Source organism: Dama dama, chromosome 1 (assembly GCF_033118175.1).
Source record: "Dama dama isolate Ldn47 chromosome 1, ASM3311817v1, whole genome shotgun sequence".
NCBI lineage: Eukaryota > Metazoa > Chordata > Mammalia > Artiodactyla > Cervidae > Dama > Dama dama.
In genome coordinates, this window is record NC_083681.1 from 43,214,026 (window position 1) to 43,236,352 (window position 22,327).

Consider the following 22,327-nt stretch of genomic DNA (forward strand, 5'->3'; position numbering starts at 1 on the left):
TTCTGTACAAGAACAAAATCATCTAAAATGTAATCCCACCTCCCTTTAAATCCTGATTTTCCACCATGCCTCAAAACAAACACTCTACTCAAAGTATTTCCTTATCGCTCACAATGCTGCAAGTTTCAGCTCTTGCTCTCATGCACTGTGCCACCACCATAACTGCCATCTTCCTCTGACTATACTGGACAAGATCTGCCCCACTCCCTCCAGAAGCAGCTGACAGCCTCTCTCTTCCATGAAATGTTTTCTGTCTACAACTGTGTACATCTTTTTCTCTATTTCTTTTCAACTTCTACAGCAGCTCCATCTGAAACAGAAAGCAAACTACAAATGGAATTTAAAAGTTTTAATAGCTACATTTTTAAAATGTAAAAAAATGCAAAAGGTAAAAAAAAAAAAGGTAAAATTAAATTTACTAATATATCCAAAATATTGTAACTACAACATGTAATCAATGTTTTTAAGTCTTTTAAAGAGATATCTTACATTACTGTACTAAGTCTCTGAAATCCAGTGTATATTTTATATTTACAGCACTTCTCAAGTGGGACTAGCAGCTTTTTCAATGCTCAATAGCCAAATGTGGTAAATGGCTAATGTACTGGACATCATATTCCATAGTTCTCATTTCCCACACTTGTAGAACTGGCTTATATATTAACTTATTGTAGTCATCTCATGTATTGTCTTCTTTACTAAACCACACGCTTTTCAATGTAAGGGGCAATGTTGTATAATTTTCACTTCCCCAGAGTCCAAGCAAAGGTATAGATTAAAACCTTCAAATTTATATGCTGCTTTGTAGACTAGTTTTCTTCAACATCAGTGTGTGGTAAGAAATAGTTGGCTAGTAAATGTTCTGTTGTCACACATAAAGGCTGTGAGCTTCATCTATTCAAGCAAGTATGTTGTTTAAATGTCTTCTTATTCCCATTTAACAGATCCCAGGTGGCAAAATCTGTCTGCCAATGCAGGAGACTCAGGTTCAATCTCTGGGTCAGGAAGATCCCTTGGAGTAGGAAATGGCAACCCACTCCAGTATTCCTGCCGGGAAAATTGCATGGACAGAGGAGCCTAGCAGGCTACAGTATACGGGGTCGCAAAGAGTTGGACAGAACTGAGCATGCATACACTTAAAACACAATGAGCAAAGCAAATTCCCCAAAATCATCCCAGTGAAGAACTTCAGAATTCCAACTAGTCTGATGTACTAACACCCCAGTGGTCCACTGCACGCATTCATGAGTGCTCAGTCATGTCCGACTCTTTGCAATGCCATGGGCTGTAGCCCACCAGGCTCCTCTGTCCACACAATTTTCCCAGCACGAATACTGGAGTGGATTGCCATTTCGTACTCCAGGGGATATTCCCGACCCAAAGATCGAACCCGAGTCTCCTGTATCTTCTGCACTGGCAGGCGGATTCTTTACCACTGTGTCACTTGGGAAGCCGGTGTCCCACTATCTAACAGTGTCTTCTCAAATCATCACTGAAGGGAGTCACGAGAGTTAAGTCAGCTGCCCACCAGCTCCTGCTCTCACTCCAAGGAAACAGCACCTGGCCGAGACATCAAATGTCTTATGAACTAAAAGAACTGATGGAGATGTGCAGCCTGGTAAGGCAGACAGTGCTCCATCCTCCCAGAGCTGCCTATCCAGTGAAATATAACAGCCTCAACGTTGTCCACCTGGCAGAACAGCTTTCATCCTAACCACTGCACTTCTGGTTGGTACACCAGGCCCACGTAATAACACTCTCCTGGTAGTTGTAAAGCTAATAATTCCTAAAGAAGCAAGAGGTAGAGAAGACAGAGAAGAATCTTGAGATGAAAAAATTAGTTTTTCCAATAGTGCAGAAATTTCTTCCAAACTGTAAGATCTCCTTACATAAAATCTGACAATATGCAGATTTACTCCCAAATACTTTTCCACAATTAAAACCCTAATCTCTCAAAATAGCAGTCCATGGGGTTGCAAAGAGCCAGATACAACTTAGCAACTAAAAACAGCAAATGGCAGTTTCAAGTAGACACAGATTGGGGTTTCAAAAAAAAGAAGAAATCTGAAGGTAGAATGAGAAGAAGTAAATAAAGCAGAGAGCAGAGCAGAAAAACAGATTTATGAAATGAAGCCTTGGGGAACATAAAGGAAACTGAGCCAAAGGCTCAGGAAGGGAACTGGGACACACATAAGAGGAACTGAGGAGGAAAGCTGGGAGTATCTGGATTCCAACGCACTAACAGTCATGGAGGGGACTACAGCAGCCCTCCTGTTGGGGGAAAAGGAGAGGGCAAACTGTGTAAGTGAGAAAAGGTCACTCAAAGCCTCTTCCGTCTCTAGCTTCCAGTTACTACGTACCTGTGGGACTGCAGAAAGACCCCAAAGGAAATACAAAATGGAGACCAGGAAGGTTGAGTCACTGAGTCATAAGATTAGAAATGCGCTGGCTATTAAGATGGAAGGTCACACACAAAAAAATACCTCACAGATTGCATACTATCCTCGATAAAGCAAAAGTTTACATGTATTTCAATAAAACAAAAACTTCCAATCTTACTGAAAAGTTTCTAGCAATAATCTAGAATCCATTATTACCATTTTAAGATTTTGACATGTCTCTTACAAGCTCTTTATTTGGAAAGCTGTCTTTATTGTTTCATTTTGGTGAGATACAAAAAAAATATTTACAAAGACTTTCACAGGCTCACTCATGAGTCATGCCCTGGTCCTCTAAATGGGGATTTTTTTTTTTTTTTAATTAGATTTTTAGAACAGAAACAGCTTTAACCACAGGGGTTAACAGAAACATAACACTAAAGATTAGAGAGGGAATACTTACACATGCCAAATTCACAAGAATTAACCAAATCTTTTACATTGTGTTTCACACAATGAAAGCTCTTTACTGCAACTTGCTTCCTTTATATTTTCAACAGATTGCTGGCCTGGCTCAATTACTTCTGAAATTAGCAAGATTAAAAAATTTTGAGGCTAAGTGCCTACATGGGAACAAAACACATGACATTATTCACAAGAAATGCAAACAACTGCACGGCCAAAATTTGAAAACATTTAGTCGAAAATCTATCATTGAGAAATGAATAAAGATTCAAAGCATTCATGTTGCTCCTCAAATTGTTTTCATTTAGATTCTCACTAGTTGTGAGCTCTTTTGCCCCAAAAGGGCACAATTTAAAACAAAACAAAATCCTGTGTTTCTAAAAACAACAGGATAAAAGTGCAGAGACAATAAGCTTATTTCAAGATATTTCCAGCACTGACAGGTAATTCACACTGCAACCATAATTATAAAGTAAAATAATAATAGACATTGCAAAAATATCACTAGATTTTACTATAATTAAGAAAACAACAATTACTAATAACAGTAAAAGTAATAACTTTAAGGAACTTTTTTACTGAAGTATAGTTGATTTATAATGTTCTGCTAGTTTCAGGTGCTCAGCAAAGTAATCCAGGTACATATGTATGTGGAGGGGGGTGTACATATATTCTTTTTCAGATTTTTTTCCCTTATAGATTACTACAAAATATTGAGTATAGTTCCCTGTGCTATACAGAAGGTCCTTGTTATCTGTCTTCAATATAGTAGTATATAGATGTTAATTCCAAACTCCTAATTTATCCTTTCCTCCCCCCTTCCCCTTTGGCAACCATAAATTTGTTTGCAATGTGGAAATTTATTTCCTGTGGATATTATTTCATTCTTCTTTATGTCTAGGTAATATTCCATTGTGATACATACATATATATATATATATATATATGTATCTTCTTTATCCATTCATTGTAAATAGTGCTTCAGTGAACACTGAGATGCATGTATCTCTTTTAATTACAGCTTTCTCCAGATAAATGCTCAGGTGTGTGATTGTTGGATATGGCAATTCTATTTTTAGTTTTTTAAGGAACCTCTATACTATTCCGCATAGTGGCTGCACCAATTTACATTCCCACCACCAGTGTAGGAGAGTTCAATTTTAAGGTACATTTGGATTTCTAGAAGGAATATTAAAAAAGATCAGTAACAATGGTTACCTTGAGGGTAGATAACGAGTATGGGCCAGGGTATAGATGATACTTTTCACTGTCCTAAATGCTCTTTTGAAAATTATGAATTTTATACCATGTATATATAGGAGCGACTCAAAAAGGGTTTTTTTGGTTTACATTTTTTAAATGATAGGCTTCATCTTTTCATCTTTTTAGAATTGCATGTATTAGAATTCCAAGAATCTCCACTAAGTAACACTGGAGATTTGGTATCTTTCTGCAAGACCATCGAAATTCTAAATCATCTGAAGATATTTTTTAAATATCAGTGGAGTGCTTCGCTGGTGGTCCAGTGGTTAAGAGTCGGCCCTGCAATGCAGGGGATACTGGTTCCATCCCTGATCTGGGAAGATCCCACACGCTGCAGAGCAACTAAGCCTGTTCACCAAAACTACTGAGTCTGTACTCTACAGCCCAACAGCTGCAACGACTAAAACCTGGGCACGCCCAGAACCCATGTTCTGCAAGAAGAAAAGCTACCGCAGTGAGAAGCCGGTGCACCGCAACAGGAGGGTAGCCCCTGCTCGCTGCAACCAGAGAAAACCCACGCTCAGCATCAAAGACCCAGCACAGCCATAAATAAATACATAAATTCAATTAAACACCAGTGGAGAAGAATATAATTGCTGCCTCTCCTTCGAATAATATGCCCAATATCTTTTTCCCTCATGATTTTTAGAAATTTACATAACCTAAAAGTAACAATGTCTGCTTCAGATGCCACATTAATAAAGTTTCCTAAAATACGGAATCTACACACAAATGTCCCTCCTTAAAAAACAACAGACAAAAGAAGAGCACAATCAAAACCAAGGGAAAAACTGGTGAAAAAAATTTCTGAAACGTTAAGCTCAATAATGTTTACTCAGCCACCTGTATGTATAGATCTTCCTATACAGAAAAATTTCCATCAAAATCTTTCTCAGTTTTTAACCTCTCATCAGTCATCACAGACTATACTAAAATTGCATACAATAAACTACAATTTGTTCTAAGGCAGGACTGTTCATGAATACAAGTATAAAAGCAAGTAAAGAATGTGTTTCTGAGATTTCTTTCCCACCATCAGTCTACTGCTATCTACTTTCACAGCTGAAAAGTAGATCTCTACACAATCAGAACAAGCTTAACTTACAACGGTAACTTAGTTTAGTATCCCTCTGTATTCCAGCCTGAAAAAAAGTGCAAACAAATGACAATTTTAAAAATGAGTTGCCTTGGAACACTGCAATTACAAATTAAGCTAATAATAACTGATGACTTCTACAGGGGTACATAGGCTGACTATGGAGGTGAAGATCTATACAGCTACAACTCAGGTGGGGAGCCAGAAATGCCACAACTGGAGCCAGAGTCACCTGGAGAGGGTGCAGAGATTGCCAGCAAGAAGCTAGAGGGGATAACAGGAAATGTGGGAGGAAGACGGAAAAAGACTCAAGGTAAGGAATGAGGCAGAGTTGGTTCCCTATTTGTGGGAGGGCGTGGAGGCATGGAGGGGGTGGGGTGAGGGACTGTGGGTGGGTTTAACAAGAAACATTACTGTGACTAGAGGACTACTCAACATCTGCTTCTATAGTAGCTTATGTAAGTCACAAGTAGTTTCTAAATTCTTTCTATATTTTTATCTTATTGATAAGTTTAATGAAACTATGTTTGCCTCAACAAATATCTTTCTTAAGTTTCAAAATTTCTACAGATAGTAATTTTTGTTTTACTCAAAAACAGACTATTATTTAGTAGTAAAATTTAGGTGTCAAAAATAAGCTTTTTGACTTGAGGCTGTCAAGGGGGAGAGGATGTGGGAGAGGGATAGATTGGGAGTTTGTGATTAGCAGACACAAAGTATTATATATAGGACAGATAAACAGTTAAGGCCCTACTGTCCAGAGAACTATATTCAATATCCTGTGATAAACCATAATAGAAAAGAATATGAAAAAGAAGGGGTGTGTGTGTGTGTGTGTGTGGATATGTATATGTATAACTGAATTACTTTGGTGTACAGCAGAAATTAAAACATTCTAAGTCAACTATACTTCAATCAAGTAAATTTTTTTAAACAATTTTTTTTAAAAATTAGTTTTTGAGAAAATAATAATAAATGAAACAACTGACAAAGGATTAATTTCCAAAATATACAAGCAGCTCATCCAACTCAATGCCAGAAAAACAAACAACCCAATCAAAAAGAGGGAAAAAGACTTAAACAGACATTTCTCCAAAAAAGACATAAAGATGGCTAACAAACACATTAAAAGATGCTCAGCATTGCTCATTATCAGAGAAATGCAAATCAAAACTACCATGAGATATCACCTCACACCAGTCAGAATGGCCATCATCAAAAAGTCTACAAACAATAAATGCTGTAGAGGGTGTGCAGAAAAGGGACTGCTCTTGCACTGTTTGTGGGAATGTAAATTGATACAGCCACTATGGAAGATGGTATGGAGATTTCTTTAAAAACAGGAATAAAACCACCATATGACCCAGCAATCCCACTCCTATATACCCACTCCTATATACTCCTCATATACCCTGAGGAAACCAAAATGGAAAAAGACACATGTATCCCATTGTTCATTGCAGCACTATTTACAATAGCTAGATGATGGTAGCAACCTGTCCATCAACAGATGAATGGATAAAGAAGCTGTGGTACATATACACATTGGAGTATTACTCAGCCATAAAAAGGAACACATCTGAGTCAATTCTGATGAGGGTGATGAATCTAGAACCTATCATACAGAGTGAGGTAAGTCAGAAAGAGAAAGATAAATATCATATTCTAATGCATATATACAGAATCTAGAAAAATGGTACTGAAGAATTTATTTACAGGGCAGCAATGGAGAAACAGACCTAGAGAACAGACTTATGGACATGGGGAGAGGGGAGGAGAGGGTGAGATGTACGGAAAGAGTAACATGGAAACTTACATTACCATATATAAAACAGATAGCCAACGGGAATTTGCTGTCTGGCTCAGAAAACTCAAACAGGGGCTCTGTATCAACCTGGAGGGGTGGGATGGGGAGGAGATGGGGGGAGGTTCAAAAGAGAGGGGATATATGTATACCTATGGCTGATTCATGTTGAGGTTTGACAGAAAACAACAAAATTCTGTAAAGCAATTACCCTTCAATAAAAAAATAAATTTAAAAAAATTAGCTTTTTGTACTAAACTGGGGTCCCTCAAGTAAAATACTTATTAATTATAGCAGAGACCCAAACACATTTTTCTAAATGAGAACTATACTACAAAGTAATCTCCTTAAAAGTAAAAGATAACTTTATTCCCAAGATAATGCCAATATTCCAAACTTTTCACAACTTCAGGCTTCCCTGGTGGCTCAGTGGTAAATCCACCTGCCAATGCAGGAGACACAGGTTCGATCCCTGATTCAGGAAGATCCCACAAGCCGCACAGCAATTAAGCCCAAGCGTCACAATTACTGAGCCTGGGCCCTAAAGCCCGAGAGCCACTACTACTAAAGTCCACACAGCCTAGGGCCTGTGCTCCACAACAAGGCAAACCACTGCAATGAGAAGCCTGCACACCGTAATGAAGAGTAGCCCCCACTCGCCGCAACTAGAGAAAAGCCCACATAGGAACGAAGACCCAGAACAGTCAAAAATAAATAAATAAAATTATTTCAAAAAAAGAAAGAAAACTTCACAACTTCCCTTCAGAAAAGAAGAAATATGTAGTTTATGACCTACAGCTGGGAAAAATCAGTCATTATTTTACAATCTCCAAATATATATACATAATAATAAATTCTCAAAGATAAGAGACTACGTCTTCTTTGAAAAATCCCTTCTCCCTTAGCACCAATGTTGTCCCAAAGTGGTCCTTACATCTCACTTCTGGTCCCCTGGCTTTTTTTCTTCCATCTACTCTAGCCGTTCTCCAAGGCCATGGTTGAATTTCTCTCCTCTTCCCATGCTTCAACTACTAGATCTGTACCAGCAGCCCCGCGCTTCTCCAAGAACATCACCTCCAGCTAAACATCCAGCCATCAAGGACCTCAAAAACTCTTTCTTCTACCTACACACAAACACACTCATATGCTACACTCCAATCAAAATAAGTCACACAGAAGTCTCTATACATAAATGCCTGATGAATTTCTGTGGCCTGCAGTAGTTCACATGGATCCCTTAGAGCTAAAAGCAGTCAATAAATATCCATTGAAAGAATAAATAAATAAATGAATTAATGTTGTTGTTTAGCTGCTAAGTCATGTCTGATTCTTTTGCGACCCCATGGACTGTAGCCCACCAGACTCCTCTGTCCATGGGATTTCCCAGGCAAGAATACTGGAGTGGATTGCCATTTCCTTCTCCAGGGGATTGAACCCTGTCTCCTGCATTGGCAGGCGGATTCTTTACCACTGAGTCACCAGGCTATCTGCTGAATGAATTAATAGAATGGGCTTAGTTTTCCCCCATTCCACCTAATCACACCCTAGCTTTCTTCAGAAGTCACGTCAAAGTTTTTTTTCATGAAGTAATTTCATCAGTAAAAACTACTGGTCTCTTCCTCTAAAATTTCATGGCCTCTTATCTTCTATCACATTCAGCATCTTCCTCTCAATAGTATTTCTGTACTTCTTATCTCTGTCACCAGATCTTACATTTTTTTTTTTCAGATCTTACATTTTTTAAGGATAGGGTAACCCTCTGAGTAATATAATCTACATATATACCCGGAAAGACAGAGAGAGAGATTTCCCTAATGGCTGCCTAAGTTTTTAGTTTGCCTACCAAAATGTAAACTCTTTAAAAGAAAAAACTGATGTTTCTCCTCCACCTGCGCTATCCATTATTACCCTTAGAATTAGGCACAGTATCTGATAACACATGAAGTGTCACCACTCACGTCAAAAACTGTGAAGGTAGTTCAAAAAGATAAGTGTCAAAGGTATTTTAGAATGCCCATACAGTTTTTCAAAGTAATAAATTTTAACCTCATTTTGGATGTGTAATTTTTTTCTATTTAATAAATCAATTCTATATTTCCTCCAAGATATAACTCTTAAAGAGCTCAAAAATACTAATTTTTTTAATGAAATTACCATGATACCTTACACAGAGTATACACAAATGTCATTTAAAAACAAATGAATGAGCAAATTAAGGCAAAAATTCTTCCTAGCCAATGGATAACTGATTCTTTTGCGACCCCATGGACTGTAGCCCACCAGAGTCAACCTACAGAGTCAAAACTCCAAATAGGAGAGAACTAAATAGCAATTTTCTAATATTTCCAATTCCAGACACACTGGCAAGATGAACAGAACTGAATCAAACCCCAAATCTCTCAGTTAAGCTGACAAAGCAACAAAATACAACTGCACATTTGCATTATCAACATCTTGTGGGTAAAAGCTATGAACTGGGATTTACTTCCTGCTAGGCTTCCCATGTGGCACCAGGGGTTAAGAACCTGACCTGCCGATGCAGTAGATGTAATAAAAGTGGGTTCCATTCCTGGATTAGGAAGATTCCCTGGAGGAGGGCATGGCAACCTACTCCAGTATTCTTGCCTGGAGAATCCCATGGAGAGAGGGGCTGTAGCCTATTGGGCTACAGTCCATGAGGTCAAGAGTCAACATGATGGAAGTGACTTAGCATGCACACACACCAAGCCTGCAGTCAAGAATCCTCTGGACACCTTTTCCATAAGTAACCACAAAGGCAATGCTGAATGGTATACAACAAAAGTAATAGGAAACATTTCATTAATGCCATCAACTGGAAGACAAAAAAATGAAAACAATAGTGGAAACAAAAACAGAAACCAAATAGTAAAATGCTAGCCCTAAATCGAACCACATCAATAATTAAATGTAATTGGTCTGTACACACCAATTTAATTACAGATTATCAAAATGGATTAAAAAACCAAGAACCGACTACATGCCATCTAAAGAAACTCACTTTAAACATGGTGGTATAGGTAAATTGAAAGCAAAAACAGTGAAGAGTAAAATTCAACTCTGTTAATAATTACCAAAAACTGGAAATAACACAAATATTCTTCAAGAGTGAATGGCTTAACCATGGTATATCCATACAGTGGAATACTGCTTAGCAACAAAAAGAATTATTGATACAACAACATAAGTGAATCTCAAAGGCATATATGCTAAATAAAAGAAGCCAATGTCAAAAGGTTACATACTCTATGACTCCATTTTTGTGACACTATGGAAAAGACAAAACTATAGCAATTAATAACAGGTCATTGATTGCCAGCAGTTAAGGAAGAGGGAGCAGCATGAAGGAAATTTTGGGGATGATGTAACTGACAGAGACCCAATTTTGGTAGTAGTTATACAAATCCAGCCCACTCCAGTACTCTTGCCTGGAAAATCCCATGGACAGAGGAGTCTGGTGGGCTACAGTCCATGGGGTCGCAAAGAGTCAGACACAACTGAGCGACTCCACCACCACCATGTATCTTAAAACCCAGAACCATCCACCAAAAGAGTTAATTTTACTCTGCTAATTTTAAAAATTTATTCAAATAAAGATTAAGTGGATGATCTCCATGAATTGTTCCAGACTATGATTTTGTGTATAAGAAAAAAAGAGTAGGGTGAAAGGAAAACAGGCAGAATGCTAAGTCTTACTGGCATAAAAGCCACTAGTCAGAAGAACCTCTTGATGACTGCACAAAATATACAGAGCAAACTCAATCTTCAGAAATTCACTCCCAGAAGAGGCTAAGATAACGAGACATTCATATCCAAAATGTGTATATTTTAAAATGCCTATGAATGGTTCTTCTTTGTCTGTTTCCATACTTTTAACTTTCAAGAAGCTGCCAATTTCTCCTGGCCAAGTGCCACTTGCCCTGCTCGGGGTTACTCCATTTACAAGCGTTCCTTTATTCATACCTTACTCTCCCTTAATGATGGGGTCTTTGGCAGCCGCAATAAAGATTTTGCAGGGTGCCAGACAGAGCGCCTCACCCGGAAACTAAGTTCCTGCGGGACACGGCACACCCTGGACTCGGTCCAGACTTGAGGACGCCAGGTCTTCCTCACTAGTCGGAAAGCGGCCCCCATTGCCACAGCGCCCCGAAAGCGGAGGCCGCCGAGCGCCGGGCTCGGGCGCACTTCTCCCTCCCTTCTCGGAACTGCCCGGTTGCCTGCGTTGCGGCTGGCCGTTCTGAGGACTGCCCCGGTGCGGAGCGTGCGCCTTGGAGGGCTCTGCCCAGTCACCTTGGGCAAGCCCCTTCCTCTCCCAGCGTAAGGAGGAAACTTTGGGTTAGTTTCCCCGGGAGCTTCCCACCGCCCTCTCGGAGTCTGAAACTCTCCCGGCCTCCTGCGCCAACAGGGAGCCGAGCTCGCCGCTCAGGGTCCCCACCCCCGCGGTCCCTTGCTCAAGGTGAGCCCTGGGGAAACTAACGCAAAACAAGGAGGCAAAAAAATGCCAAATGCCGGTCTCTGCCCCTCCACCCCAAGCAGGCCGCTCGGCCACATTCCGGCCTGCCACTCCCTGTGGTCACCCTCCGCCTGCCCGCTTCCACCCCGGGACAGGAGAGCGCGCGCCGGGGAGGGGCGAAGGGGGGTCCGGGAGAGGCTGTGCCCACCTTGAGTTGGGATTTGGAGACCTTGCCGCTGTGGTCCAGGTCGAGCGCGGTGAAAGCATGCCAGATGCCCTTGAGCAGCTCATCCTTCAAGCTCCCCATGGCTGCGGCGCTGCTCCTCCGGCTGCCGCAACCGCCCCGCCAGCCACTCGGTGCGTCTGTCGCCCCTCTGCCTTTGCCTCCCCGGCCGGCCGAGCGGCCACGTGACCTCGCCGGGCCCCGCCCCGCAAGGCCCCGCCCACCCGGCGCCCGCGGGGGAACCGCGCTCCGCAGGGGGAGCACGGAGTCGCATGGTCTGCCTCTCCATGCGGGTGTGGACGCCCGGCCTTGTTTCCCGGCTAGGAAGACAGACGACACCACGCACTCCCCTAGTGCTTCCAAAACCACTTTCGGTACTTGCATATCTTCCAAACAAGAGCCCCTATCCCGAGGAAAAATATGTGAGTAGAGGTGAGCAGCCTCCTCGGCTTCAGTACGCGTCCCGCAGCGAAAAAGGGAGCTCTGGTCCTGACCCGAGAAAGGGGTCACAGTCTGAGGAGGCCAGACAAAATCCCCAAAAATTCCCGGGCTGGGGCTCAAATGCTGGCACAGTTTCTAGTGGGAGAGGACATGGAGCCGGAGGGGAAGCAGGGAAGGACCTCCAGGGAAATTGGTTCATTCATTTCGGAAACCGTTTCTTGATGTCTACTGTGTAGTGTACTCCGGGGGCTCAGAGACGAGATTTAAGGTGGATTTAGAAGTCAGAGGGTCAGGCAACATTTTCTTTCTAACTCTCAAGCTGTTTAGGGTCAGTTCACAACTTACAGAGGATTTGACGTGCTGTTTCCTGATATCTCTGTGCTTGTATAATATGAGATCTGGAAGGACCCCAGCAAATCTCTCCACCCATCTTACTAATCAGAATGGGTGGACCATTTAAAAGAACCTATCCATGCCCAGAAGAATGTCCTCCTCATTGTAGATGTTCATTTGATATCTGTTAACAGTGATCACTTCAGCTCTTTGGGCTTCAAATTTTCCACATATGAAATGAGCATGGTTGCTCCAGATGTTCTGGAAGGGCTCTGCTAATGTTAACATCCTAAGACAATAACTACTGCTGGCTGACTCCAGTCTGATTAAGTCACCAGACACAGTGCCCTGCATCTCCGATCCAAGACCAAATCTGGACAAAAAGGAGAGAAAGACAATTACCAAGAATTTTCAAAGGGAAATGGTTCTCAGATGGTTTTGTTTTCCTCTTTTATGTTCCTAAATGCATGTATATGCACTTTGTTAAAAGGAAAAGGGCATCATAAGCAAGGGGGATTTGGAGAGAGCAGAAAAGGAAGGAGCTACTTCAGTGAGCTTGAGGCCAAAGGGAACTTGGTGGAGCAGAGGAAGGGATAACCCTGTTGAAGGGAAGGGGCAGAAGCAGAGGGACTGTCAGTCTCTCACTGGAGGGCCCTCGAGTCCCTGCTTCTCCATTTGTCAGGACTTTGCTTTCTCTGCTAGAATCCAGTCTCCATCAGTGACCTTCCCTACTCCAGGTCAAGTCTTCCAGTCAACAAAAACACATGATTTAACCTCTAATTTCTTCACGCAACTCAGCTTTCCCTGGGTAGTGACAAAAAAGAAACCCTCCTAATTCTCAAGGTTCAGATTAACCACTAGATGACACTCCTCCTTCTCTCTCTGTATCTGGAAGCACCAGAAAGATGTTTCAAAGTTTTTGCTGGGGTGTGGGGCGTCACATGACCAGTACATTATGAACTTTCAAATTCTGACTTCTTCCACAATCCCCAGTCTCATAATCTGAACAAATTTTAAAGCAAAATAATGTCACAGGAACTGTGCTTTGGAACCTAGCAAATTATATCTACTGCTGCATCACCAGTAAACCCAAAAGTAGGCAGCTTAAAACAATAATAAACATAATCTCATATTTTCATCAATTCCTGGAATTTAGAAGCCATTTAGTCCTATAGTTCTGACTTGAGGACTCTTGAGAAGTTTCAGTCAGAATATGGGACTGTAGTCATCTGAAGGGGAGGCTGGTGCTGTAGAAATTACTTGCACATTGTTTCACCCACATGGACGTGTTCACAAAAGACCTCAGTTCCTCCCTATATGGGTTTGCCTACAGCTATTTGGATGTCCTCACAACATGTCAGCTGGCTGTTCCCAGAGCAGGTGATCCAAGAAAAAGGTGGAAGCTGTAATGTCTTTTATGATCCTGCCTCAGAAGTCACATATCATCACTGTAATATTCTACTGATTACTCAGGTCAGACCTATTTAAGGTGGGAGGGGAACTACAAAGGAGCATGAGTATCAGAAGGCAGGGCTTCCCAGGTAGCTCAGTGGTAAAGAATCCATCTGCCAATGCAGGAGAGGTGGGTACAATCCCCGAGTCTGGAAGATCCTCTAGAGGAGGAAATGGCAACCCACTCCAGTATGCTTGCCTGAGAAATCCCATGGACAGAAGCGAGTGGTGGGCTACAGTCCATGGGGGTCACAAAAGACATGGCTTAGTAACTAACCAACAATCAAAAAGCAAGAATCACGGGCCCATGTTGGAAGTTGGCGACCACACAGATGTAGGGTAGAATCCAAACTCCTCCATTTGCTCACCTGTGGGCAAATAGGAAGCTTCATTTCTTCATATGTAAAATGGGAAGGCTAATCTTTATCTTGCAAAACTGCTATAAGGCTTAAATGAGACATCAGTATATATGAGACACAGCACCCTGGTACCTGACAACTGTTGATATTTGGCTCTTGTGGTTTTCTGCTCTGTCAATTTAACTGAAATTCAGTTCCCCAAATTTCCTTTCCCAGTCTGGTCCCAGGACAGGACTGATCACAAGAGAAATCTGGGTAAGATTTGAAAGGAGCGAGTGAAGCAGAGTGGTAGCACTCCATGGCTGATGCCAAGTACCAGCTGCAGCCTGTAAACTTTTTACTGACCTGCTGCCACCCTGTTGGCACAGAGCAGCAACTGGTCCCTAGCTCCTCCACCTCCCACCACATCTCCTATTTCAGCTTCTCCTAGCCTCTGCGGCCATCCAATGTAAAGAGCCGATTCATGGGAAAAGACCCTGTTGCTGGGAAAGACTGAGGGCATGAGGAGAAAGGGGCGACAGAGGATAAGATGGTTGGATGGCATCATCAACTCAATGGAGATGAGTTTGAGCAGACTCTGGGAGATAGTGAAGGACAGGGAAGCCTGGTATTCTACAGTCCATGGGGTTACAAAGAGTCGGACATGACTGAGCAACTGAACAACAAGCCTCTGGGGCAAGGCACACATGTAGTTCTGTGGTAAAGGCATTAACTTCTTGGGCAGGCCGCCTGCATCACATCAATGTGAGAGATAGCTGTGGGTTCTGTTCTGACCTCACTGGTTCCAGTTTGCCCTTATGAATTCTAGTTTGCCCTCACTCTCTCCGAGTTCAATCCAAGTTGTCTTCCTGTTAGCTGTGATGACTATCAGTTTCAGGCCCATTTCTGATCGCAGAGGCTACAGCCTTCCATAGACTTCACCAGCTTTCTTTTGTGATCCCTGGTTAGTTTCCTCTGGCCCTCACAGAGGATCCTCTAATAAGCATGGAGTCCTAACTACTGGACCACCAAGAAATTCCCCCTCATAACTTTTTGAAAGGACCAACCCTGCTGTTAGCTTGATCTTGTGTTTCTAGCCTCCAGAAACATGAGATAATAAATTTCTGTTATTTAAGCCACCAGTTTGTAGTACCTTACCATGGCACCGCTAGCAAACTAATAGTGTTGGACAAAAGGTTATAGCTAGCAAAAAGTTTGGCAACACTGTTAAATGGCACAATGTCAAACATAGAAAGAGTATCTAATGAAAAATAGTATGGATATTTAATGATCTAATGGATCTGGCTAAGGAGATTTTCAGTCATAATGCTGAAATTGCCAACTGGCTTCTTCAATTTGTCTAAGATAAAATACATGAAGGGAGTTGAACTAAAGATGGAATTGTTCAATTTGGAAGCTGCATTTAGAGGGACTGTAACAAAGCCAAGATATGCTGGGTTCAAAGATAAAACTGTTTCTAATTCCCAGTTTCTCCTGGTAAAAGACCTTCAAAGAAGGACATAGCCTAAGAGCAAAGATTAAATCCAGCACACTTCAAGAAAAGTAGAGGTAAAAATCATCTCAGGATTTTTTTCAGTTCAAGGATCCAATGCAAGATTGAAAGGTATGCTTCACAGATACTCCTAATTAGACAAAAAAAAAAGCTTTAAGACTTTAAAGAGCATTATTTCAGAGCATCTTGACTCTAAGACTAAGGAAGAGAGGGGATTATATATAAGAGACTTCAATGCATTTAGTGGGCTTCCCTGGTAGCTCAGACAGTAAAGCCTGCAATGCAGGAGACCTGGGTTTAATCCCTGGGTTGGGAAGATCCCCTGGAGAAGGAAATGGCAACCTATTCCAGTACTCTTGCCTGGAAAAGTCCATGGATGGAGGAGCCTGGTAGGCCACAGTCCATGGGATCACAAAGATTCTGCCGTGACTGAGCAACTTCACTGGTGGTGGAATGCATTTAATAGAAAACCCACAATGTTGTTAAGAAAATGATATTGAAAAAAAAAAAAAAAGAAAATGATATTGGTAGAAGCACCACCAACTTGGACAGAAAAAAATATAGATAGTTCAGAATGAAAAGTGGCCTCAGGGAGGGACAGCAACTCATAGGAACAGGAAGATGACTGAAAGAGCAACCCATTTGCAAACATAGGCTATTTCTTATGCAAAAGGAATAATGACTGACTACAGAGCCAAGAGCCCAGAGGGAAAAGCCAAGAATTACAGAGAAACACTTCTAAGCAGGACCAGGCCTTAGTCAAGGAATTAAAACATATGCTTGGATGGATTTCAGAACTGCTATGAACCAGTGACTGCTACCCGCCTTTCATCCCTCTCCCCTCCACTTTTTTGAATGGGAGTAGTTGTTATAGTTATTCTGTTCCTATATTACCATTGCATGTTGGCTAGTGTACACAAAGGAGGTAACATAGCAGACCTGACTGCTTAACCTTAGAAAAGTCTGCATATAAATTTGATCTTTGGGAGAAAAAAAATGGTTGGTCTTTGGCTGGCAACTGGGAACCTAGATTTCAAGAAGGCTCCCACCATTACTTAATTAGAGTGGCTCTCTATGCCTACTAAACTGTTTGGTCAAACAATATGGTTCATGTTGAATATTCGTCTTCTCTCTGGGTGTCTATGATTCAGGTACAGGTCAGACAGAGGCTACCTACTTGATTAACCCTCAATAAAAAACCTGGGCATTGGGTCTCTAATGAATTTTCTTAGTTGGTAACATTTCACGTGTGTCTTCACAATGCATTTCTGGGGAAATTAAGCACATCTTGTGTGACTCCATTGGAAGAGGACTCTGGAAGTTGCCCCTAGTTTTCTCTGAGCATTGCCCCATCTGCCTTTTCCCTTTGCTGATTTTGCTCTGAATTCTTTTGTTGTAATAAATCTTAGCCCTAAGTATGACTATATGCTGAATCCCATAAGTCCTCTTAATGAATTACTGAAATTCACTGGGGGTGGTCTTGGGGGATGCCCAGCATAGGAAGCAATAGGACAGATAACTTGTCTGTTTCATTCACAATTCTTCAGATGAAGAGGAGTTGCAATTACCAGGATTTTTATGAGATCCTAGACTTCAAGCCAATTCCATCAAAGGCACATGAATTGTGGTAACTGGGATGCGGTGAGGGTTGTAGTGGATGGTCTCCAAGATGGCTGCTAGTAACTCTGTCCCTCCCTATAGAAGCATACTACTCCTCATATCAAAAGGTGAAGTATGAGACTTCCCAGGTGGTCCAGTGGTTAAGACTCCACACTGCCAATGCAGGGGACCCAGGTTCAGTCCCTGGTGAGGGAACTAGATCCCACATGCCACAACTAAGAGTTCTCATACTGCAACTAAACATCCCACTTGCCGCAATGAAGATCCCGTGTGCCCAACTAACACCCCGTGTAGCCAAATAAATACTAAAAAGAAAAGAGATGCAGTCTAATTCCTCTCTGCTTGGATATGGGCTGGACTTAGTGACTTGTTTGACTTATGTGTGCTCAGTCACTCAATCGTGTCTGACTCTTTACAACCCTGTGAACTGTAGCCCACCAGGCTCCTCTGTCCATGGAATTTTCCCAGGCAAGAATACTGGGGTGGGTTGCCATTTTCTTCTTCAGGGGATCTTCCTGACCCAGGGATTGAACCCATGTCTCTTGCATCTCCTGCATTGGCAGGTGGATTCTTTACTACTGAGCCACCTAGCAAGACCCTTTGACTTACAGAATGTGTTAAAAGTGGCAGCCTGGGACTTCTATGGTCATATCATTAAAAACCTACACCTTTCACCCAATTTCTTGGACTTTTACTCTTGAATTTGCTCTCTTGGGACTTACTGTTGTGGTATGAGAAGCTAAAGTCACATGGAAAGGCCACATGGAGAGAGGAAACAATGCTGACCAAACCCCAACTGTTTCAACAATCCAAGCCCAGATATCAGACATGTCAATGAAGGAACCATCTTGGACATTCTAGTCTCAGCAAATACAACGTAGAAAAGAACCAAAACCCCAGATATATGACCCCAGGTAAGCTGTTCCTGCCATCTCCAGCCATTTGAGACAATGTAGCTTGAGGTCCCAGACACTGGGAAACAGAGCAAACGATCCCCTCTGTGCCCTGCCCAGACTTCTGACCCACTAAATCATGAACATAATAAAATGGTTGGTGTTTCATGCCGCCATGAAATACCATGGTGGTTTGGGTGATTAGATAACTGAACAGCAGGGACAAGATGATGTTCCCAAGATGTTTCCTTCCGCTGCCCACTGAATAAGATTCTGGCTTGGCCTACTCAGGACGCTTCCCCTCCCCCTGCCTTTCAAGGAGAGTCCCACTTTCCCAGACCAGCTCCTGAGCTCTTTCTTATAATGGCAAATTAGGAAGAAAGGAAGAGCGAAAAGAGATCACAATGCAGAATTTGGGAGAAGGGGTAATGTTGAGAAGAAAAGAAAAGCAGTTGTACGTAAAGGCAGTGGGTGGGAAAAGGGGTGATTCTAAGAGATCTCAGGAAAGACTACATAGCCCCATTTGAAAGGTACAAATAAAGGACGTGAAAACCTTCAAAATTAGCTTTGGCTGGGTGGACTGTGTTCCTTCATTCAGGAATACTATAGTCATGGTTAACACTTACCTTTCTAAGTGTTACAAATAGATGGCATTCCCTCTCTTTGGACTGTGTCCCAGGACATCCTGTCTTTTTTTTTTTTTTTTGCTAACTGCGACAAAGGAGAAACACAGGATGGTCTGAGAGTGTAGAGAACACACTGCTCTGTTGGAAACAGGGAAAGTGTCAGATGAAGAGTGACAGTGAGTTGAGTCCTGAAGGATGAGTTGCAGTGAGCTAGGCAAAAAATGGGAGAAGAAATTTCCAGACAGAATGAAGAGTGTAGATGGAGCATAGTTCAGTAATGAAACCCAAGTGAAGACCAGTGTGGCCTGAGTGTGAAGAACAGGGAGACAGTGCTGAGCTAAGAGGAGAAATTAGGCAACATTGGAAGAATAATAAGCCAAGAGAAACAGCCCTGCCCGTGAGCCCTGTCAAGCTCTTATCTTGGCCGAGACCTGTGTTGAAGAAAAAATCAATCGACAGTCAATCTAAGAAAGAAATGGAAGTGACTTCCCTGGCATTCCAGTGGTTAAGACTCAGTTCTTCCCAATGTATATGTACGTTGACAGATGAATGGGTAAAGAAGGTGTGGTATATATATATATATAGTGGAATATTACTCAGCCATAAAAAGGAACAAATTTGACTCAGTTCTAATGAGGTAGATGAACCTAGAGCCTGTTAAACAGAGCAAAGTAAGTCAGAAAGAGAAAAACAAATATCATATGGAATCTAGAAAAATGGTACTGATATACCTATTTGCAGGGCAGGAATAAAGACACAGACAGAGAGAACAGATTTGTGGACACAGCAGGGGAAGGAAGGGTAGGACGAATTGAGAGAGTAGCATTGAAACATATACATTTCCATATGTAAAACAGAGAGCTAATAGGAATTTGCTTTGTAACACAGGGAGCTCAGTCAGATTCTCTGTGACAGCCTAGAGGGGTGGCATAGGGTAGGATGTGGGAGGGAGGTTCAAGAGGGAGGGGACATATGTGTACTTATGGCTGATCCTCCCTGTTGTATGGCAGAAACCAACACACCATTGTAAAGCAATTATTCTCCAATTTAAAAATATTTTTTAAATGGTATCATCTCTCACAAAAAATAAAAATAAAAAGACTCCATGCTTTCAGGAGTGCCTCATGCAGGAGGCACAGGTTTGATCCCTGGTTAGGGAATGGCACAGCCCAAAAAAGAAAGAAAGAGGTGGAAGATTTTATTCAAGCTTCCCTGGTGGCTCAGAGGTTAAAGCGTCTGCCTCCAATTCGGGAGACCTGGGTTCGATCCCTGGGTCAGGAAGATCCCCTGGAGAAGGAAATGGTAACCCACTCCAGTATTCTTGCCTGGAGAATCCCATGGACAGAGGAGCCTGGTAGGCTACAGTCCACGGGGTAGCAAAGAATCAGACACGACTGAGCGCCTTCACTTTCACCTGAAGATTATAATGCGGGAAGCAGTCATTTAGAAAGCTCTGAGGACTGCTCTGCCTGTTAGAGGTCAAAGCACAGCTATCTAAGTTTTTGAGACAAAGGGTTTTATATCAGAAGATATACTGACAGTGGCCACAGTCCAATCTGCATGTACAAAGTGAGTCATCATGACCCCTTATAAGATGAAGATGGAAAACATTCTCCTAGGAGGTCTGGGTAATGCAGATGCAAGGAGAAGGAGAAGGCCCAAACAGATGGAGAGTAATTTTATGTTTAAATTTTCCTTACCTTGCCATAAAATATGAATTTAATTTCATCACCTGAAATGCCCTGTAATCAGTGGGCACAATCTAGAAGCAAAAAGCAGAAATGCTGAGCAACTGTGCCTGACGTTGGCAGATCTGGGAGTGGTGTCCGGCCCCAGCCACAAGGCTGCTGATAGCATCTTTGTGACTGCTGTCACCCCGCAGCTTCCTAAGAGGAAGCTTCTGGTTCTATGGGAAGTTTCATAAACCGATGCCAGGATTTACATTCTCAGAACCAAGACAAATTACAGTCTCTTCAACTGGTAAAATCAGCTCTCGGGGGTTATTGTAAGGATCAAATAAAATTAACAGCTGTGAAAATGTGGCATAGTCACTAAAGCCTATCCAAATGGGATGGACAATCGTGATAAACAGGAAGGAGGAGAATAATGGAGCTCTGATGCCAGCAAGAACAAAATCCTCTGAGGCCTTAGGGTTGGCTGGCTTGCTCAAGGTGCAGAAGCAGCAAAATCTGATCTTTTAACTGTAAGAACTAAAAGCCTTCTCTGACATCACTAGCTGAAGCTTAGGCTGAACCCCGTGTTCCACAGAAAATCCTTATTTAATCATCTTTCACTGAGACCAAGACCGGATCTACTGCCCCATGGAATAGATCCATGTATGAAAAATCCATATTGGCCTGACCCATTAAGAATAGGGATGAAAAAAAAAAAAAAAAAAGAATAGGGATGAGGGCAGAGTCGAGAGAAGCTTCACAAACATGGAGATTGGGTCTTTTTTTTTTTTTTTTTTTTTACCTACAGTTGATTTACAGTGTTGAGCCAATCTCTGCTATACAGCAAAGTGACTCAGTTATATACGTATATAATTCTTCTTCTATAGTCTTTTCCATTATGGTTTATCACAGGATATTGAATATAGTTCCCTGTGCCATACATTAGGATCTTATTGTTTATCCATTCTAAATGTAGTAGTTTGCATCTGCCAACCCCAAACTCCCTGTGCACCCCTCTTCTTACATGCATCCCCTCTCCCCTTTGGCAACCACAGGGCTGTTCTCTATAATTCTGTTTCTGCTTTGTAGATAGGTTCATTTGTGCCATAAATTTAGATTCCATATATAAGTGATATCATATGGTATTTGTCTTTCTGACTTACTTCACTTAGTATGATACTCACATCATACTATGTTGCTGTAAATGGCATTATTTCGTTCTTTTTTATGGCTGGGTAGTATTCCACTGTGTATATGTACCACAGCTTCTTTATCCATTCATCTGTCAATGGCCATTTAGGTTGTTTCCATGTTTTGGCGACTGTGAATAGTGCTGCTATGAACATAGGGGTGTACTCTTTAAACTATAGTTTTGTCTGGGTATATTCCCAGGAGTGGAATCACTGGATCATATGGTAACGCTATTTTTAGTTTTCTGAGGAACTTCCATACTGTTTTCCATAGTGGCTGCCCCAACTTACGTTCCCACCAACAGAGTAGGAGGGTTCCTTTTTCTCCACACCCTCTCTGGCATTTGTTATTTATAGACTTTTTTTTTTTAAATGATGGCCATTCTGACTGGTGTGAAGTGGTACCTCACTATAGTTCTGATTTTCTTTTCTCTAATAATTAGTGATGTTGAGCAGCTTTTCATGTGTCTACTGGCCTTCTGTATGTCTTCTTTGGAGAAATGTCTATTAAGGTCTTCTGTCCATTTTTCCATGGGTTGTTTGGTTTT

The 22,327-nt window shown here is 41.8% G+C and overlaps 1 protein-coding gene across 2 annotated transcripts in view; it reads right to left on the reverse strand.

Annotated features, from left to right (window-relative positions):
- SWAP70 (switching B cell complex subunit SWAP70) overlaps window positions 1-11,866 on the reverse strand; it is an 86,102-nt gene extending 74,236 nt beyond the window's left edge. The window contains exon 1 of one of the 2 annotated variants that reach the window (XM_061147818.1): window positions 11,686-11,866. In XM_061147818.1, coding sequence (XP_061003801.1) covers window positions 11,686-11,784 — 99 coding nt within the window. In that variant the 5' untranslated portion in view covers window positions 11,785-11,866. The remainder of the gene's footprint in view (window positions 1-11,685) is intronic. The other variant, XM_061147811.1, reaches the window with a different exon arrangement.
- Between the last annotated feature and the right edge of the window lie 10,461 nt (window positions 11,867-22,327).